Here is a 21,064-nt window from a genome sequence, read left to right as displayed (position 1 = left end):
ACTCCACTACTCAGGAAGAGTATGTGCTCTACATATCAGTTATTCCTTTCTAATTATCAAATTAGTTTCAAATCATGCAATCTTAACATGGCTTATATATGAATAGATTTCAAAGATTATGACATGACATAGTTATAAAAAGTAGAAATGAGAATAAGTACTTTTTAGAGGAGAGGGGATTTTCAAACACATTACTAATTAGGTAAGTGTATAAACTCTCAATAATGGCATAATATTTAAAATACACTACATAATTTTACCCCATAAACTAGATGTGTTTATAATCTTTACATCACAGATAAATTGACAATAAAACAAAATTATTCCCTTTTTAAAAACACTGCTAAAGCAGCAGGCTGAGAGTGAAAGGAAAACAGAGTCTGCGTACCAGAATAATGAAGGTCACAGGTCCGATGAAACTCCATATAAAATAGTTATCAACATGAAGCCAGCAACTATTATGAAAAGAAAAGAATATGTATTAAGTAGCTTCAGTGCATCTTCAATATCACATTGAAAGTAACCATTTAAAAATCTAACACAACTATCTTTATACTTGCCTTTGAAAATTCATTTATCAGTTTTATTAATTCTTGGCTGGCTCGGACTTAACAAGTACTAATTTAACTACTTCAGCCTACTGGTTTTCATTTCAGGTTTTAATTTGATAAAGGCATACTTATGCTTTTATGAGGGAATAATAAACCCCACCACATTTCAATCCTCAAGACCTCTGACTTTACTAAGAAAAACTTGAAATTCAATACTCCAAATTGTCTCATCATTTTAAAGTTTATACTCAATTTTTGTTTTTCAATTCTATATAACATGTTTAGCCTTAAGAAACATTAGGACAAAAAAGTTTACATTATGTTTGTTGCAAAACTGTATAATATAATACTTCAACAGTAATGGATGAATACTAGGAAAAAATAAAGCATAGACTCATGAAGTATTAGAGTAAATGATGCATAAACTTATTAAGACAGATTTTACTTAGTGGCTCATTTTTCATATAACACTGAATCCCCACTGAATTTCTTTTATTTGTCTTTCATCATCTGCACAGTCCAAAAGCTTTCTTTAGTCCAAAGAATCTTTATATGACTAATTTTATCAAAGGAAAAAAAATAAACAGAATTGGAAAGCAAATTCATGCCTCTAGCAAATAAAATCCTTAGAAACATGGCTATGTGTGCCTTCTGTCACGTTCCATAAATATCTGTTTTTTTAATAAATGAAAGACAGTACTTATTTTAATCCTTTCAAACTGCCTGATAAAATATTATCAAAGTAAAACATATGGGAAGGAATGTGCTCCTCTCGCAGTTCAGAATGAGAGTTGGTGACAGGGCTGGCGGCACAAAGAGAGCTAATGAAGCATTAACTTAAAACTGAGTAGTTAAACCTGTCAGATGCTTTAAGTTCAGAAGCATTTTTACTTAATATCTTTCTAAGGCCAAAAAGTTATTTACTTTTTCAATTTGTTTCAGGTCAATCTTTTGTGTTAAAAAAAAAGTCCGTAATTTAGTATCTGCCTCGCCAGAGTACAAATGCTCTGAACCTAGAAAATTACAAAAGACTTGATTGTAATTTGTGCCCGGCATGCCCATTCTCTTACCAATAAAGCTTTCAGAGGCTATTTTAGTCTGTCAGGGAACCTCACTGACAGCTAACAGGCTTTAAAAAAATTATTCACTTGAAAAACACTCAGGTCGCTTGCAATTACTTACGCTTTTTCTGTTCCGTAGCTTTTATAGTCGATAGCAGCTGAAACTCCAACCACCGTGGCAGGAAACAAGTAACCAGCAACATAGTAATATTTCTTCCTGGAATATTCACTTTCAAAAACTTCCACTAACATCAGATAGAGCTGCACACCTTCTAAGCACATCCAAGCAAAAGCAGCCAAAAAGAAAAAGTGTAGAAGTCCTGCAAATACTGGGCACGCAATCTATAAAGCAAAAGAACAAAAAACACAAAGGAGAACCCGTGAACACACAGCCCACTCCAAAACTGTGGCACAGTCCCTGATAGCAGTCACTACTGTCTTTAAAATACATCATTATTTAAATACTGCTTCTTGAAAATATTTTTTAAAAATGGGAATAAGTTACAGACATGGCCAAACTTGAGGAATTTATTGCTTGTAGTATAATGCTGGGTGTGCCAGAAATTTCATCACTATAAGAGATTACTATTTGTAATGAAATTTTAAAAAATCAAGAAATAAGAAAACATAATTTCTCTTCTGGAATTATCTATTAATATGAATATTCTAATTTTAGGTGATCTATCTCATAAGTTTTTAGACCAGTTGTTTCCAAATATATTATTTCCACCTTTTCTGTATCAGAATGTAAAAATTTGCTTTAATGACAAATACGTCTGCTCCAATTACCTGACATCATTTCCTATCCTATGTGGAGCACTCTAAATTCAACCCAACGCAGATGTAAATGGGGTGAAAAATTGACTAATTATTAAGTTCTGTTTCTAACACTGAAACCTCATGATGAATAAAGTGCTCAGAATACAAAGAAATGGCCACTGGTCAGAATAACTACGTGAGAAAATGAAAACTGTGAAAACAGGATCTTTCCTTCTCAGTATTCCCTGCATTCTTCTAATCAAAGTACATGTCTTACTAACAACCCAGGAAAATGCAACTATGCTTTAATATAAGAAATGAATGAACCCATAATTCTTTAACAACTGGGCTGCCTTTCAATTTATTACAGATTATCTTTCAATATTGCCATGTCATGTATGCTGTTACAAGGTCAACTACTAATATCGGCACATAAATGGATTCGCACTCCTCATAAAAATTCCCAGAGATCCTAGGTCAGTTCACTGAAGGGGTGCTTACCATGTAGTTTGTCTTATCAATGCCTATTAGAAAAATAAATTCAGCAATGAAAAGGTTGATACAAAGATTCTTGTGAATAGTGTTACGGTCACTCTGCAGACCGCGGAAAAAGCAGAAGGTGAAGATGCATATGGCCAGGCAAACCAGGGAAATGACGATTCCCACCCAGGTGATGACTGTAAGGAGTAATTCGTGAACTCCGTCTTTATACTGAAAATAAAAGATATAAGGCACATTAACAATCTTGCATTACATCAACTAAAGGTGAGAGAGCTTTCAAATGTCATAGCTCATCTTATAATACTAAACTCTCTGAATCTTCATGTGTGCTGAAACAGGGCTCAATACTGAAAGTGAAATTTTGATCATATAATGGAGTTCAGTATTATCGACCTTTATATCCAGAGAATGACTTATGAAAGTCGAAGGTTTTACTACAAAGTAATGAGAGAGCTCACTTATTTCAAAATGATTAAAATAATTACCTACAAAAACATATAGAAAAATATATAAAAGAATAAAGGATACTTAGTTATGATTTAAAATGACCGGTATTTACATGATTTTCTAAGCTAACGTAGAAGTCAAAGTCAAGCTTTAACTATCTCTACTAAGAATCGAGTACACAACAGAGCTGAGAGCTTTCATGCTGTGCTTGTTAAAATACTTTTTATCTTCTGGCTATCATTTTTTAAATTGTTATTCAAGTACAATTGTCTCCATTTTCACCCCTCTCCCCACCCATCCCTGCCTCCCACCCTCAAACCCACCCCCTTTGGCTTTGTCCATGTGTCCTTTATACATGTTCCTTGATGCTCCCCAATACCCCTTATTATCCCTCTCTCTCCTCCTCTCTGATTACTGTCAGATTGTTCTTTATTTCATTTTCTTAATCATAAAAAAGAATGCTAAGGACCATTCCAGAAGCTATTCTGACCTTTCAAAACCAGCAGTTCTGTAGTGTGCAAAATGATGAGGAAACTTAAAGTAAAAGTTATAAAATGAGATCTGAACATTCAAGATGAGGACGGTATATTAAGTTTTAGAGCCTTCTCTCTTTTGTATGACTTATTGATGTTCAGTCCCCAACCACCTCTGCCAAACACCTGCCCAAAGGAGGAAAATCTTAGAACAAATCTGTCAAGCACATGATATGAGAAATACCAATAAATATAGTGCCCCAGCTTCCTAAAATTTATGGCCAGTGTACAAACACTGGCCAGTACAGAAACATTAGAAAGCTACATTACGTTGTTTGCTTTTTAGTTATGATTAGCACCCAAAGAAGGATTACCACACGAGCTGTTTTGAATCTCTGAGGTTTTTCTCTGCTACTAATTAGAAGTGCAAATACTTACTGCAATTTCCCTGTGGGCCATGAGAATTGCAAAATTGGTTAGGTGGCTGCATGCACACGTTGTACGAGTTTTATTAGTGTCAACCAGCTTGCAGCCCTGGGTAGACCAATATCCCATCATAGTTCTCTCCGAGTAGTTCCAGAAGGAGCAGTTTGCATTGAAATAATTGTCGGGCTGGGAAATAAAATGACAAGATAAAATTAGGATTTTACACTGTAAGATGGCAATAGCAATTGTTTAATATGAGTAAAAAGTAATTGAGATTAAACTTTGCATGTTTCGGACTATAAAGTTTTTCATCAGCAAAATTGTAGACTGTGTTATACAAGGCAGATATCTAACTTAAAAGGGGCTTTATAATCCGAAACATTCTAAAGTGTACTCTAAATTACCAAGGACCCATTTTACACAATTACAATTTCCATCTTATGATTTTACTACTGATCGTACATTAGAATCATTTCCTTTCCTTTTCCAATAACATCAGATCCATGAATTTGTTCTAAGAAAATCCTATAAGGACCAAGTGTTTTAAAATCCATTTTCCGTACTGGGCTCATTTTTATTTTCGGTGACACATTAGCAATGTCAGGATTCATAAAAGAGTGAATACACTGCAGCAGATATAAACAGAGAATAGTCACACAAAGTTTTTTTTCTTTGCCAATACTGGAGATCCTCTTGGCTACCTGTGGGCACTTACTCACTCTACATGTAACAGCCAAAGTTCTGCAGACAATCTCCCAACACAGTATAATTCTTTAACCACCAACTTGCATGCTAAGGCATCTCTCTTCAATCGTCGATTTTTAAAGGCAGAGTGCTTGATAACAATTTTGTCAAATGTGATCAGTAAAACCACAACAAATCTGCCACATACCGATTAGCAGAGTCCTATCAGTTAATACTTGGCTATCCTGCTGCTAAGGTAAGAGTTAATTTTCATTCTAAAACAAATTATAGTCATTTACATTTTCCTACTGATTACTCTATTAGCTCTTAGTAAGAATACACTTAAGTTTGAATAATCACTGAACCTCATTTAATTTTATGTTCACAGACTTAAATAAACTTGTGTGTCTGACCTAGCACTTCATATGAAATTCAAATGGAAAGGCCCTTTCTGGCCACTCGGCTATACCCCACTTCCCTCTCTCCCCATCCCAGCTTTGCTTCTTTCCCCTACTTCATTAACATACGTAACTTACATCGATGTGTGGTAGGGTAAAAAGCACAGGATCTGTCAAGTACACTCGGCTGGATTCCTTATTGATTGAAACTGAAATGATGTGGGAATTCACTGCAATGGTGCTATTACGACCAATAAAGTCAGCACCCAGTTTTATGGTTGCATTTTCTGTACTAAGGAACTGTCCCAGACTCCGGTAAATGATGAACACCAACTTTGCAAGTCCTAGGAAAGTAAAAACTGAAGTGACTCCAGAGGAAATAGGCTTATGAATAAAAAATACATTGAATGAGAATAAAAATGAAAAAAGTCCTTATAGAATCTTTATTTAGCATTTTAGAACTAACATGTTTAACAGAACAAAAACTAAAACATCCATTTTTAAAAGAAGGTTCCATCTCACCATTCCTGCTGTTCTGTTTGACGGTGTTTGCAGAGAGCTGGATTGAGCTGCCGGCTCCTTTGATGCCCAGAGGGAACTTAAAGTCTTGGACCTGTCCTTCTGTGCTGAGCACGGCAACTTCCAGAACTGGATGAGGCAAAGGAATACAGAGGAGGAATTAAAGAGCGTTCTTTAAACTACAAAAAGCAAGTGACAGTTGCACAAAAACCAGTTTCTTTTTATCTACTTACAATATTGTCAGATTTAAACAAATATAAACTAAGTTACTCTAGGAAGTTCTTAAGCCTTGACTACTCTAAAATTGTTTTAGAGTAATTTTTAAATTTTTTTAAATAAAAAATGATTTTAGAGTAAAATCATTTGTGTATATTTCATGCAGTTTGTATAAGCACTTTCTTTATACTTTTATATTTTCATCATGAACTACTTCCAGACTTTAGCCTAGGAATATAAAAAGTGTTTGAATTTGTAATACAAAACTTTCAAAGTTTCATTTAACTCATTAAACAAAAATAGTTCAAAGTGATTTTTTGGCTCTTTATATTAAACAACTGTTCAATGGCCATTTACTTGTCAATGGAGAACCATGATGTATAAATTGGAATGTCCTTACTGCATGTACGCATCTACTTATATGTACAGGATACACTGTAATTCATAAGGCTACACAGGTCAGTTTACAGTAATCGATTTTTCTCTAATTTCTATGAGAAGTAAAGACTAACGTAGCTTATTTATGAGAAAATGTCTGGCACGAGATTAAAACTCCCCATTAGTTCTCACTAGTGACCATCAATCTCTACGTACTTAAGTTGGCAAAATAGGCCCCATGTGCCCAATCTGACCAGCCACCTGGTTTTTAAAACAATGTTTTACTGGAAAACAGATATGCTTCTTTATTTACATATCATTTATGGCTGTTCTGGGGCCACCATGCCAGTTGAACATTTGTCACTTAAACAACATGGGCTGGAAAGCCGAAAATATATACTATTTGGGCTTTCACAGTAAAGTTTCCCAATCAAGGGTAACACATACTCTTAATAATTCAATCAATACTGTCCATGTATTTTCTCTGAATTTCACCTTAATGATGTATGAATATGCAAGGAAATGAATCACTATGAACCCTATCCTTGCATAGTTATTTCCATACTTAGACAAATGCCTAAGTACACACACATACACATGATCAATTCAACCACAGCCTTTCCTTTTCCCAAAGTGGGCGTGATGTATTGCATTACAGAGTTTCTCTTGGATACTATTTACTTATTTTTATCTTTTACAACTTTGTTTTGTAAAATACATACAGATTTCATTGTAAATATGAAATTGTAACACTGGGAGATTTTTATAAGCTATCAGACTACGTGCCAAGCACCTAAAACACAAGTTTATGATGAGAGTCGCATAACTCCTAGAAATCCATCTGCTGCAGAAACTGGCTGAGATATTCATTTTACTGGTCTATGCTGAAAAAGATTAAGCTGGTGGGCAAGTAAATGATCTCCTCTCTTCGTATCAGGTTCCACGTGTAGTAGAAGGTAAAGGGGCAACGAAGAGTGACCAAACTATCCATCTAATATATACCTCTGTCTTCCTTTCACTGAAACGCACTCTAAATAAGTATTCTTAAAACAAGAGACAAAACAGGGTGAAAGAAGAAAATCCTTTGAGCTTCATGAAATGTTCCAATGTACAAGTACAAAGAGTTAATTTCATTCAACAACTATTTACTTATTACAGTTTTAAAGTTACATCTATTAAATATAGATGCAAAAGTATTTTAAAAATTATACATACTTTACACAATTCTAAACCAACTGTTTAATTCAAAAAGGCTTATAGAAATTAATGCATTAGAAAATATATTAATGTAATATACCAAATTAAGAAATTAAAACAGAAAGAATTCAACAAATTTCAATACCCATTCAATATAAGAAATGTTTACAAAACAATAGAAATAAAAATAAAGTTTCTTGCTCAGATAAGGCTTTTGTTATCAGATAAGGGTTACCTTTACAAACTTACAATACAATGTGGTAAAAAAAAAAACAAACTCTAGAAGCATTCCTTTTACAGTCAGGATGACCCCTATTCACAGGTTTTAGTTAGTATTATACTAAAATATCAGCTAATGCAGAAAAACTAAGATATAAACACTGGAAAGAAAAAGCAAGCTGTTGTTATTTGCAGAAAATGTAATTAACAACAGTAATCTTGAGGAAGGCTATATGAGAAGTAAAAGAATTTTAGCAAGACTGCAATAAGCAAAATCAATTGTGTCCCTAGAGACCAAGCAATAAACAATTAGCATATATAATTTTTTTAAAATTTTGTAATATGTAATTTTAAAATCATTACATTCAGTAAAATTTAATTTCATTTACAATGAACACAAATAGTCTAAGTTACCAAGGAGTAAACCTAATAAAAGAAAAGTACAAGACATTAATGGGGAAAATGCAGGAATTTATTAAAAGACCTACCAGCAAATGAAGGATTATATCATGGTCTTATACTTGGGAGAACACAAGTAAATCTGTGACACTTCTTTTTAACTAATCTATAAATTCACAGTCTAATTCTAATAGAAATTCCAACAACATTTTTTTAGTATATAACTTGACAAGCTGATTTTTAAATTCACATGGGGGGCTGCAGGCATATGCCCAAAGCAGCCAAGGCAATTAATTCCTCATGAAGCGGATTGAAAGAATTCACCAGATAGTAATATTATTGAAACAAAACAAAACAACATCCTATAAACATGTACACTTAACATGTCCATATAAGCTTGATATATGACCGAGATATCATTACAAAACACTGGGGGAAGGAATGGATTGGGCAACTCCAAGTACTGAATAACTGGTTGTCCATATGAAAAGGAAAATCAAATTAGTTCCTTCCCTCGTATCATGAACAAAAATAGATGTCAGGTGTATAAAAGACATAGTTGTAAAGTTACAAAGTTTTATCATTTTTTAACGACTTATAAAAGATCTTTATAACTGCAAAGTGGAGAAAATTTTCTTGAGTTGGACGCCAAAAAGAAAATATTTCTTCAATAAGATACCAGAAGCAACAATTCTAAAAGAAAAAAATTACTTCATTATTTTGTAAAACAAAAGACACCATGAACAAAGTAACCAGTATGTAATCATCAAATAATTTGTGTCCAGAATGCATTAACCACGGAAAAACTGATAAACAGGAACAAGTTGTAGACAACAAATTTAAAGGAGAGGAAACTAAAATTTAACCCAATAAATGCATTAAGTAGTCAAAGAACTGAAAATTAAAACAATACTGTGATCAAGTCAAAGCCATTAACAGGACAATGTTTATGTCAATAATAAAGTGTTAGCAAACAGAATGATTGGGACTAATGGCATTACAGGTGAGGATATAAAATGGAAAACTGCCCTGGCTGGTGTAGCTCAGTGGACTGAGCCCGGGTCTGTGAACCACACGATCTCGGTTCGATTCTCAGTCAAGGTACATGCCTGGGTTGCAGGCCAGTTCCCAGCAGAGGATGCACGAGAGGCAACCATACACTGATGTTTCTCTCCCTTTCTCCTTCCCTTCCCCTCTAAATTAGATAAATAAATAAAATCTTTAAAAATAAATAAATAAAGTGGTAGACCAATACTGAAAGTGATTTCACAGTATTTGGTAAAGCTGAAGAAGGGCATGCTCTATTACTTAAAAATTCTATTTCCAAGTATATGTGTGCATGTATGTCTAGAAGCCACACACATGAACAAGCAGATATACAACAAAATTCACTGCAGTTTTCCTTATAGTATCAGCCAAAAAGCTTTAAGCCATTAAAACATCTATCACCGGCACAACCGAAGACTTGTAAAATCTTCTTAGATCAGGTGAATGAACCATGCATAAACAAAAAAACCACCATGAGATGATGATGACCTACGAGTAGAGAATAATTAGACAATTACATGTGTAGTGTGGAATCATTAACTTTAAAAACGTAAAAAGTGCTTGTTAAATGTACATTATGTGTAGAGAAACATTTTAAATTAAATGTTTATTAATACTAACAAAAATTTTAAGGATGCTAGTCATTCCCTAGTTGATCAAGAAGGAGGAAACCAGGGGATTTACACATTACCTCACTCTCTCTGTGTGCCTGAACTAATACATGTCTTGTTCAGTAGATTTCCTGGAAGGGAATACAATGGGGGACCCCTTGTTTTAGAGGCTTCCTCTGCTAGGGGACCCCTCTGTATCAGGGTTCCAATGCCAACAGCTGGCACTGTTATGAGAAGCTGTGTTTAGCTTTAGGGAATTTTTCTGAAGACTCTTTTAATACATTTGCCCATTTCACGATGGGTGATTTACAAGCACACCTGCCTACACCTCACTGAGTGCTGAGCAGTTTTCCACCAAAAGGGTGCATGACCCCTATGCCCCACCTTCCCTGGTCACTTGATCTTGCCCAGGATGACTATTTTTTTCTTTGTTTGTTTCCCTGGGTAAAAAAAAAAAATGTCCTCAAAGGGAAGTGGTTTGCCAGTGTGGAAGAGGTGAAACAAACAGTACAGAAAGCACTCAAAGGCATCAAAATCGACAAGTTCAAAAACTGTTTTGAGCAGTGGGAAGAAAGTCTGGATAGGAGCACTGCATCAAATGGAGAGCATTTTGAAGGTGGCTGAAGTTTAAACATGTAAGAATAAATACACTATTTTTTAATAAATAACTTCTGTGTTTTTTGGGGTCCCCCCTCATACACTTGATTCATAGGAGAGCCACCCAGAGCCTCACTCACAGCCAATGCTGTACACAGAATTCCAAGATTATTCCTCTGTCCTTCTACTTTTTAAATTTATCACAAAGCATCTGCTGCAATGAGAGAAAAGGGGACAGAAAGAAAGAGAGGAGATAGGGAAAACTATGGCTTCTGCCAGGAGCCCCACCACAGTCCACCAAGCCGAGCCCCAGGTGAAAACGGCAGGGAGCCCAGTGAAGATGACAGCCACAGAGCCGGATGAGCCTCCAGGGCCAGGCAGCAGGAAGGGGCACAAGTCTGTGTTGTTGTGAGGTGCTGTGACTCTGGGGTTTTTGTTACTGCAAGGTAACTAAGCTTGAATTGTTGGATGCAACCATGCTGGCTGGTAAGCCCATTGGGAAAATAAATGATAGAGAATTGTATAATGGATGAATTAGGCTGATAATACCTGAACTACCTAATTAATCGTAAGATCACAAACACAGACAACCAAGTATGTGCCTCTTGAATATAATGTAACAGAAAGTTCTTGGGGAGGACTTAAACCTGACCTGATTTACTTCTGATCTGTGAGTAATTATCAATATATATCAATCATGGTAAAATGGTACTATGAGTATGAAATAAGCAAAATCCAGAATGTAGGCGATTCTACAGAACAAATGATCTCTTCAATACTTCCAAACAAAAATGAGAAGGTTTTAAAAACTAAGTTGTAGGGAGAAAATGCTTTTAATTAAAAGAGACTCAAGAAATATATCAATCAAATGTATACCACAATTTATTTGTATCCTAGTTTTAAAATGTTAATAATGAAGTATTAATAAATTTATAAAAATCAAGTAAATTGAGGCACATTTTTGTTATCTTTTGAAGCTATTTTAATTATTTTTAAAATATTTTATTTATTTATTTTTAGAGACAGGAGAAGGGAGGAAAAAAGAGAAACATCAATGTGTGGTTGCCTCTGGTATGCTCCCAAACTGGGGACCTGACCCACAACCCAGGCATGTGCCCTGACTGGGAATCGAACTGGAGACCCTCTGGTTCACAGGCTGGCACTCAACCCACTGAACCACACCAGCCGGGGCGATTTTTGTTAATTTTTAAAGTGTGATAATGATAGTGTTTCCTTTGAAAAAGTATAGAATATTTACTAAAGTATTTATATTAATAATAATAATATGTCAGTATGTACTTTAAAATAACACAATGGTGAGAAGAATAAGTGAAACAAGATTAGTTAGCATAGATGGGTAATAAACACTTTTTTATCAAAATTAAAAACTGCTGCTGCTCTCAGGATATCATTAAGAACATTTTTTAAAGTTACATACTGAGGGAAAATATTCCGAGTACATATACACAAAAGATTTGTAACGGGAATACATACAGTCTTCATGATTTATTACTAAAAAAGACAATCCAATGAAAAACAGGTGAAACATATGAAACACCTCACAAAAAGACATAAGCAACAACGATAAGCACATGCAAAGTCGAACAGTTATCATCAACAAAATGTAACTTAGCAATCACACAAATGCAAACTAAAACCAAAATGAGCTGCCACTTCAAACCACTAGGCTAAAATGAAAAAGACATTTGAGGAGACAATCTCAAGTACTGGTGAGAAGGTGGAACAACTGGAACCCTCACTGCTGTTGGAGTATAAAATGTTAAAATGACAAGGGCAAAGAGTGGTATAATAACAATCAAAAAGTGGAAACAACCCAAATATCTGACAAGTGAGTGAATATAAAATAGTGGTGCATCAATATCCAGACACACAAAGGAATGAACTACTGATGCCTGAGCCTGCAGCACCACGGATGAATCTCAGAAACATCACCCTGCATAAAAGAGGCAAAATCAAAAAGGACTATGTATTATATGATTCTCCACTCAACTGCAGATCTAAAAAATGCAACACTAGACTATAGTGACAGAAAATAGAACAGTGGCTTCCTGAAGTTGGGGGTGTGAGGAGACTAACTGGAAAAGAGCATAAAGAACCCTTTTGAGGTGGCAGAAGTGCTGACCATGATACTGGTTATACGGGTGTGCGTTTGCCCAGACTCATCAAACTGTAGGCTTACGACAGCTGTTCTTACTGTATGTAAATTAAATACCAACAGTGATTTTTAAAAGCTATACCAGATATACCATTTTTATGAGGTCAGGCATAGGGATAAAACAGAATAGAGTAAATTCAGGATTCAAGGAGAAATCACTAAGGAGAAAAATCAGATTATCTTAATAACCAAAGACACTGCAACCACATCCTAAATTAAGATAAGAGCATCAAGACAGAGGACACAAATGGGTAATGGGCCATGATAGTCCTCCATCTAAAATGAAAACAGGTCTTAAGAAAAAGTTGAATATATTCCTCATACTAAACTCATGTATAACAGGGGTGTCAAACCCATTTTCACCGGGGGCCACAACAGCCTCAGAGTTGCCTTCTGAGGCCCGAGTGTCATTTTAGGACTGTGTACATGTAACTACTCCTTGACTAGGGGCGAGGAGCTCCGTGCTGCCGCGGGGTAGAAACAAGGTGCCGGGCCAGATTCAGCCTGTGGGCCTTGTGTTTGCCGCCTGTGATGTATAATGCTTGACACAGAACTTTTATATCTTAGAAATAAAAACACATAACTATATTAGAGTGTGTAAAGTGACTTTCAGTGATAATTTTTGTGTAATCAATACATGCATACAGTAAATTAAAGGAATTATTTTTGAGAAGTCAAAAATGTATACTATATCCCACCCATAATATTCTCTCCTTAATTGAAAATGAAGAAAGAGTATGAAGAATAATCCTTTAACACTCGAAAAATCCCAAGTATTGGAAAAAATATATTCTGGGACATTAGGGTCTCAGACTTGTCTCAAACTGAGACTGGAGTATCTACAACACACGATAAAAGCTGCTCTGCACCATGTGATTCTAAATGGGAGCAGACCACGAACCGGGCCTGTCAAATGTCCTTACACTCTTGGAAGGGGCATAAGAAGGAAATTGTATGGTTCTTGGAGCTTGTTTTGTTTTTAAAATAGCTTTTGAAGACGCAGAAAACAAACAGAGGTCAGGACACGCCACTTTGGACAGGACTTTCTGTGAATCACCTTCCTAAGGTGACCACGCCCCCACTCCGTTACCCTGGAAGGCACGTGTCTGGAACACCTGAGAAGACTTGTTTAAGATATATTTAAGCATTTCGTTAGATGATTAAGCAAATTAACCTTAAAATAATAAAAGCTTTAGACAGAAAGGGGAAGCTGTGTTCATTCTGCAGTATGACGAAGGTTGTGGCAATCATTTATTTCTCTTATGACTGGTCTCCCAGATCATGACACGCCAAATTATTTTGACTTCATTTAATTTGAAGTTATTGAGTTTCTTATCATTCCAAAACCTCACACTAAATAAAAACACAATTTTAGTAACAGTTCTTTCTTTCTAAAAATTCATTCATTTAAAGAAAGTTAGAGTCTGACTTTAATTACCAATACAGTAATCTGATTAATGTCTATTTCTTCTAAATATCTTACTTTTTTACATTTTAAAATATAAAGTCCCGTGAGGGAGGCAGACACAATCAGGTAACAAGACGGCATCTGAGACAGCAAAACCTCATTTAATCTGTGGTGCTCCAGGTACATGCTTTTTTGGTAAAAGAGAGTAGTCTACAATCCCTTATGGTGTTTGTGTGTTTTTTAAACATTTATGCTTGGGAAACTTTTTTATATTACTAAGGGATATTATAAAACTTCATCTAAGCTCAAAATCACTGAATAATCAATAATTCTAAAGCCTAAATTAATATATTTTACTGTGTTTACTGCACTTGTTTCAAATACCATCAAATTAATTCCTGACTCTTGTTATCAGCCTTTTCATTCCAAATTATGATTCAAAACTATAGGCAGCCATTTTACAATAATACAGAAAGCATGGATATTCTGTATCGTGGAAGGTGTAGTTCACTGACTACATTTCCACCTGAAGGCAACTGTGTTTAATATAAACATTTGGATCAAATTCTGTTTGCCTAAAATATATGACTGGGAGAATACATTCCAGAAAGTCATTTAAATTCATTAGGAACATACTATACCAAATGGAAAAGCATTTGCCATAATTCCATAGCAAGCACTTTCATTACCTGAGCAATCCATATCCAGGCATTTAAGTACTCTAACGATTTTTCAGTTGGAAAAAGAAACCACATGACACCAACTTTTAAAAGATATAGGACAGATTTTGGCTTTTGCATTATAAAATGTGATCAATAATATCTCTTGTTAGTAGATAAAAATAATCAACAAAAAAGAAGTTTGGCACTGGGAAATAACAGATTCAGAGTGGACACATCATCCTCTTAAACATCTACCTTCTAAATCAAAGTGAAACCTAACAAGAGATTCACTTACCAATATTTTCTGTGGGCATTGAGACTCTGGTTGGTTCTACCAGATTGTCTGCCAGGACAAAAGCTCCTTCTTCCAACGTATCCAGCAACATAGTTGCGGTATGTGCTTGTTCGGAAGAATTCATGTGCTTCCATGATTCCAAAGCTTCCGGTTTCAGAAGGTTGTCCACTGTGTCAACAATTGCCTGCATCCGTGAAAAAACCATCATTAGGTCTGAATGCTTCTAGTACCAGGGTGATTTTCAATCACTGACTAGTGACAATTATAACATCTGTCATGATGATTACTCTTATTTCAAGATGGAAGAACACTTAGACAACATATTATCTGGTCAACTTGTAACAGATCTATTTCAAGACAGGACTGACTAAAGATTAGTAGACCACTATCCGATTATAAAGAGTAAGAGTAAAAAGATGGCTTTTGTGTTTATCTAATCATCTCAGTTGTTGGAAAGAAAAACACAAACAGCATCTAAACCTGAAGTATTACTCTTACATACATAGTTGCCCCCCTATTTATAATCTCAAAACTCAGGTTCTCAAGAGAAAACACTGCTGCCTCTGGAGAAGCCTAATAGTTATGGTTGAAAAGTAAAACATTGTGTTTTGGAACGTGAACCAAAGTTTAATAACCAAAATTGTGTTTGTAACACAATACTTATTAGCATTGGGGGAAAAAAACAAAATGATTTGAAAGTTTGTAAATTATCTGTGAATGTTTTCACTCGTTCAGTTCCCTGTCCAGATAAAAATTAAACACTTGAGAGTACACCTTAGTTCATAACAATTCTGTTTTTAAAGGAATCAAGAAAACATTCAAAATATTTAAAGCCTAAAATAAGAATTTGATGGAAACAGAAAAGCAGAATAAAGTTTTTATAAACATCCAAGTTGTAAATATTCACATATATATATATATATATAGGTTTAGTTTATTATTGTGGAAAATAACATTAAATAAATATGTAACTCAGGCAGTTAAGCAACTGAAGGCAGGCTTGTGCACTGATGGGTACTCTAGCTGTACATTATGGCTTGAAGAGCTGAGATCACTACGTTTATTTATTCTATCCCATTTACCTACTTGTAATGTGTCATTAAGCCCAATACATACATTGTTTGGATCTACTTGTAATCACACAGGGAAAAAGGACGTACATTGTACGAAGAACAACAAAAATCGCCAGTTTGAGGTACTATATTAAAATAACCGGGAGGGAAGTTGTTTGAGGCTACTGTCAGAGTAAGATTAATTACCTTAATCCATCTTAATATCCTCTTTCTGTCTGCCTTGTGAGCCACCATGACCTTCCTGGCAGGTGAAGATACTTCCAAGTGGATTTAAAGGCTTTTTCCCCCCCCTCTAATGGGAGTTAGAATAGTCAAAATGCTCACACCAATACTGCTACAGCCATTAACCAGAGTGGAGCCAAAATTGGTCTGCTGAGGCCAGATTCATTAGTCACCAAGAAATACAGACTAGTGCCTCTAATGTAACTTACAAATGAATCCTCTGTCACAAAGCAGGAAACCGCTTCATTTGCCTAGTGTAAGTCAGCTTCTGATTTGTAATTTAAGGAGTTTTATTAGTCTTATCTGAACAGAGAAACTCATTTGCGACATACTGAAAATGACACTGATCAGAAATTAAGGTCATGCTGAAATTTACTGTGTATACACCTAACTCACTGATGACATGGCTTTACTCATTTGAAACACTCCTTATTTATTACCATTTGTACTTTTCTAGTGGGATCAAAATGATCATTAGCCTAATCATATTGCTGAAGTAGTCTCCCTGCCAAAGAAAAAAAAGCTATTCTTTTCCCACTGAGATCTATGTCCTGGGCAACATACCAATGATTACATTCCACACATTCATAAATACCTTGATGGGGAACTGAAAAAGTTTCAGTAAGACAGATTCTATATTCTTTAGCAGTTCTTTGCCCCCATTATAAAGGCTAAAAGGGACGTTCAGAACATTACTACCTACAAAGACTTTCCCACCACCTGTCCCTGTAAAGTTCTGAGATTCCACGAAGTCCATCAGTGCCCAGGGAGACACCATTTCCTCGTTTCCAGACCTCGCCAGCCAGTATTATTAGCAAAGCAGTAGCTTTCGAGTAACCTCTGTCCTGCAGCTACAAAGTTCTCTCGCTTTGTTGTCACATGTGGTAAGAATTAGTTCGAGGTTTGATTTACTAGTGACATGGTACTATCTTCCAAAAAGAACATTTAAAATTCAGAATGAAACACGAGATGTGGTGTTATTCTGACCTGTCACAAAGAACTAGTGTGGCATCATTGCTCTGTTGGCCTCACTTAGAATATTCCCTATTCCTTGGATACACACGGGAAAAAACCGGCTGGAAGAGGCAAGGATTCTCAACCAAACAGTGGATTTCTGTTCTTATCAGCCTGACAAAAGCTAACATGTAACACCCATCCATAGCACTGTCGCATTATTCATATTTCATTTCTTGTGACCCTTTCTAAAAATATCAACCTGATACTATAAATGACCCTGAAAAATTTCAGGACAAAGCCTATTTTATTTAAGAGTATAACAGATAAGAAAGCAGTGACTTTTTCATGCACATACATTATGACTCTACAGTCTTTGATACGATAAACTGCCGAGAATATATCATAGCTGTGTTACTCCGGTTGTTTTTTAAGCCACAGAGATGACAACAGAAAACAGAGAGACTGTATGATTACTTCCCAATTCAGAGGATTGGTCATTCAAATTCTTGTACATTTGGATGAATGGGAAAACAGCAAAAATTATAAAAATTTATAAAAATCATAAAAATCATTTGCTTATTCTGAGAGCAATATACCTGTGAAAAGCCAACATTTGTACAGCTGATATGGGGCACATTATATAATTATCAAAGACTGAAATACATTGGATCATGCAGCAAGATGATAAAGCGTGGCAGGGAGCTGAAGGAGGGATAAAGCAGGGTGACAGCACAGGAGAGATACCTTAAGGTAAGCCCTGCATGTCTTCTCTCGTTTTTGGAGCTTTTTAGTGAAAGAAAAGAAAATCAGAGGTTAGATTTTATCTGTTGAAAATGAGGAAAGAAAAAATCCTCAAAAATTAAGCTGGTGCTCCTGAACTCAGAGTGCATTAGGTATTTGGTCTCCTGGACTTTCATGGATCTGTGCTGACTGCCAACTTTCTCTGTCTATAGTTTTTAGCTGTATGTTACTAAGTATACTCATCCAAAGTATGTTGATAAGACTGGGGACAAAACATGTGATCAAAAGGAAGAAAGTGCCTACTTTTCTCCCTATAAAACCGTAATAGCCACAGATTTTGGAGTCATATGGATCTCACCTGAACACTTACAGTATGGTTAAAAACAAAGCTATCAAATGTCATAGTACGAAAAATTAATAAACTAAAACACCATAATCCTAGAGAGAGAAGTTTGTCCTTCTCCCAAAACCTGCCACTAAAGACAGTATTTCAGTGGGTAACATTACTATATGCGTCACAACTGTGTTGCAAACCTAAGAATTAAATGTACGATTACACATAGTGTGTTGTACAAGTGCAGAAATACATTCCAAAATGAGACTCCAAGTGCAGAGAATACATTCTAAAATGAAACTACTGACCATAAACAGGCAGGTGAAGTTTGCCACCAGCTAGGATCACTCTCAGGTAATTAACTTTTTTTTTTGGTTAAAGCCATATTGTTCCTGTCTCAATTGTAATTCTTTCTTGGGACATAAACCAAATTAGAAGTTTTGTCTCTACGTGTATGTATGTCAAGGGGCCAGAGGTCTGACAGTCAACTGCTACTGTTGATTCCAGAGCTGCTGTACAAAGTGTCTAATTAAATGTAACAGAACATTCCGACTTACCTTGTTATAACTCCGTCCAGCTGAATCCTTCTCATTAGGTTTCAGTTCCTGCAGCTGTGCGTCAAGAATGTCCACCAACTGCTCCATCAGCCTCACTGAAGAACTCACATCTCCAGCAAACACCGGCCCTTTGGTATGTTTAGCTAGTTCATTGGCAAGACTAGCAGCGTTTTCTCCACTTCTGATCTGAAAGGCCAATTTACATGATCTCAGTAACATTTCGTGCTCTGTTTGCGGCTTCCCGTTCTTCTTCTGAGTATCTTTGTTATGGTGAGAAATGTATTTGCAAATGTGTCAAAATCTGCAGCTAATTGAGACAAATAACTTTCTCTTCACTTCAAATGATTAAAGGTTCTCATATCCTCAACACAAAAGAAATTCTTAATTAGAAATTTAAAAGAAACAAAAGGGGGGAAAACCAGAAATCCTTTGTAAAGGTTTTCAGATAGCTCTCTTTGTAACCATTTTAAACTGCCATTTAAAAATCTTTTTATTTATTCCAATGATCCAGAAATTTAATTCAGAATGTAATCAGTATGGTATTGAGGATTATTACCTACTTCTTGTACTTCAGAAAGGTAGCTGACAAAGGAGAAGCTAAAACGTCACTACGTTCCACTGTAATATTAGTACTTTACTTATATTTCACTGTAAATATTTTTACTTATTCTCTCATAATCGTCTATGATATAAACATCTGCTTGCATTCTGTGGATACAGTTGCAAATATAATGATATTTGATGTATTAGGCCAATGCACTATTTGTCTTACAAACTTCAAAAGAAACAGAGCTAACTAAATGTGATTGAAATTAAGCAAGTATGTACTCGTTAAAAAGCTTAACAAAAAAAACCCAGCCTGCCCCCAAACATATGTAACTTTGAATAAAGAGTTTACAGACAAAACTATGCATAATTTTTTACTTTTATGCTTAACAAAGAGTAATGAAGCTGGTTTTAACATACAAAGCTAAATTATTTATGTTAGAAGTTAAAGCCCTTAATCACCAATGTGTATCATCATAAAAGGTTCCAACCAACCTTCTGAGCCAGCTGATTCACCCAGTGTGAGGTACAGTTGCTAAGATCGGGGCCCTTAGGGTTCCATGTTCCAGTGGAAACCATGCAGAGATATGAGGCAGTTCCTACAACAGATGTAGAAAACAACAGTGAAACCGAAGCCGTTTCTCTACATGCATTTGGGAAATCAGCTATGATGATCCTTCCCTGCATGTTCAGTTCTGAATAAACACTAATGGAAGTAGCTGACAATAACTGACAATAACTGACAAAAAGTAGGGTGAGATGCAGATTATAAACAGAAAATATAAAGTCAGCATAGAAATATCAGACATTTACAACAAACAACAAAAAGCCCTTGATTTTCTTGGGACTCATCCAAAATGACACTTACAATGAGAAAGACAGCTGTTAGAACACTCCCTAGAGCCCATGGGCAAAAATCTCAGGCCTGACCCCGGTCTTTAAGAGGGAGAGGTAATTAAGGACCTGACCTTAGGTAATTTTTACAATTTAAAAACCTTTCAGTTGTCTACAGCTGCTGTATTGCCAAGTAACAAGAATAATAAAGTTCACTATTATAAATAGCTCCTTCTGCTAGTAAACTCACTTCAGTGTAATTCAGAATCTAACTGAAGTACAATTTAAAATGTGTATGTAGTATTTTACAGAAACTACCTCTTGTTCCCTTGGGACACGGTCGTTCAACCATCACTCCCCTTTGTGTCTGAGGCCACCATATCCCCCTGGCTTCTAATGCTTCGCAGAATCTCTCTGGCAGGGGAAAAATATTTGTTACAGGAGGAATTTTGGTTGTAGAAACTGCTGGAGGTGGTTTTGTCCCTCTGCTTCCTTCCTGTGATCCAGCTACGGTTGTGCTCACGGGGCCTTTCTGTGAAGTAGTGCTTGTGGTTGACATAGTGGTTTTGAATTGCTCAGCTGAAGAAGTTACTGTCACAGCTGTGGTAGGCACTATGGAAGAAAGATGAGTATGTTAATCTCAAAGACACACTCAAGTTCACAGGCACGCACACACGTGAATGTGTGCCTGCAGGCACACACCAAACCCCACCCCTCCAACTTCTCCAAAACCAACAAAAATGAGGGTTACGGAGAACACCAGTAGTGGGGAGGAA

The 21,064-nt window shown here is 35.7% G+C and overlaps 1 protein-coding gene across 16 annotated transcripts in view; it reads right to left on the bottom strand.

Annotated features, from left to right (window-relative positions):
- ADGRL2 (adhesion G protein-coupled receptor L2) overlaps positions 1–21,064 on the bottom strand; it is a 214,258-nt gene that overhangs the window by 23,181 nt on the left and 170,013 nt on the right. For 12 of the 16 annotated variants that reach the window (XM_053655401.1, XM_053655402.1, XM_037164168.2 and 9 more), the window contains exons 6-16: positions 20,607–20,900; positions 19,950–20,053; positions 18,909–19,094; positions 18,021–18,059; positions 15,025–15,208; positions 5,823–5,948; positions 5,439–5,644; positions 4,231–4,404; positions 2,873–3,082; positions 1,734–1,954; positions 389–455 (exon numbers count right to left, since the gene is read on the bottom strand). In XM_053655401.1, the coding sequence (XP_053511376.1) occupies positions 389–455; positions 1,734–1,954; positions 2,873–3,082; positions 4,231–4,404; positions 5,439–5,644; positions 5,823–5,948; positions 15,025–15,208; positions 18,021–18,059; positions 18,909–19,094; positions 19,950–20,053; positions 20,607–20,900 (1,811 nt within the window). The remainder of the gene's footprint in view (positions 1–388; positions 456–1,733; positions 1,955–2,872; positions 3,083–4,230; positions 4,405–5,438; positions 5,645–5,822; positions 5,949–15,024; positions 15,209–18,020; positions 18,060–18,908; positions 19,095–19,949; positions 20,054–20,606; positions 20,901–21,064) is intronic. The other 4 variants (XM_037164171.2, XM_053655405.1, XM_037164178.2 and 1 more) reach the window with 2 other exon arrangements.

The sequence above is a fragment of the Artibeus jamaicensis genome, unplaced genomic scaffold (assembly GCF_021234435.1).
Source record: "Artibeus jamaicensis isolate MK-2021 breed Jamaican fruit bat unplaced genomic scaffold, CSHL_Jam_final scaffold_1019, whole genome shotgun sequence".
Taxonomy (NCBI): domain Eukaryota; kingdom Metazoa; phylum Chordata; class Mammalia; order Chiroptera; family Phyllostomidae; genus Artibeus; species Artibeus jamaicensis.
Note: the sequence above shows the minus strand (reverse complement) of the source record. Positions and strands in the feature narration are given on the sequence as shown.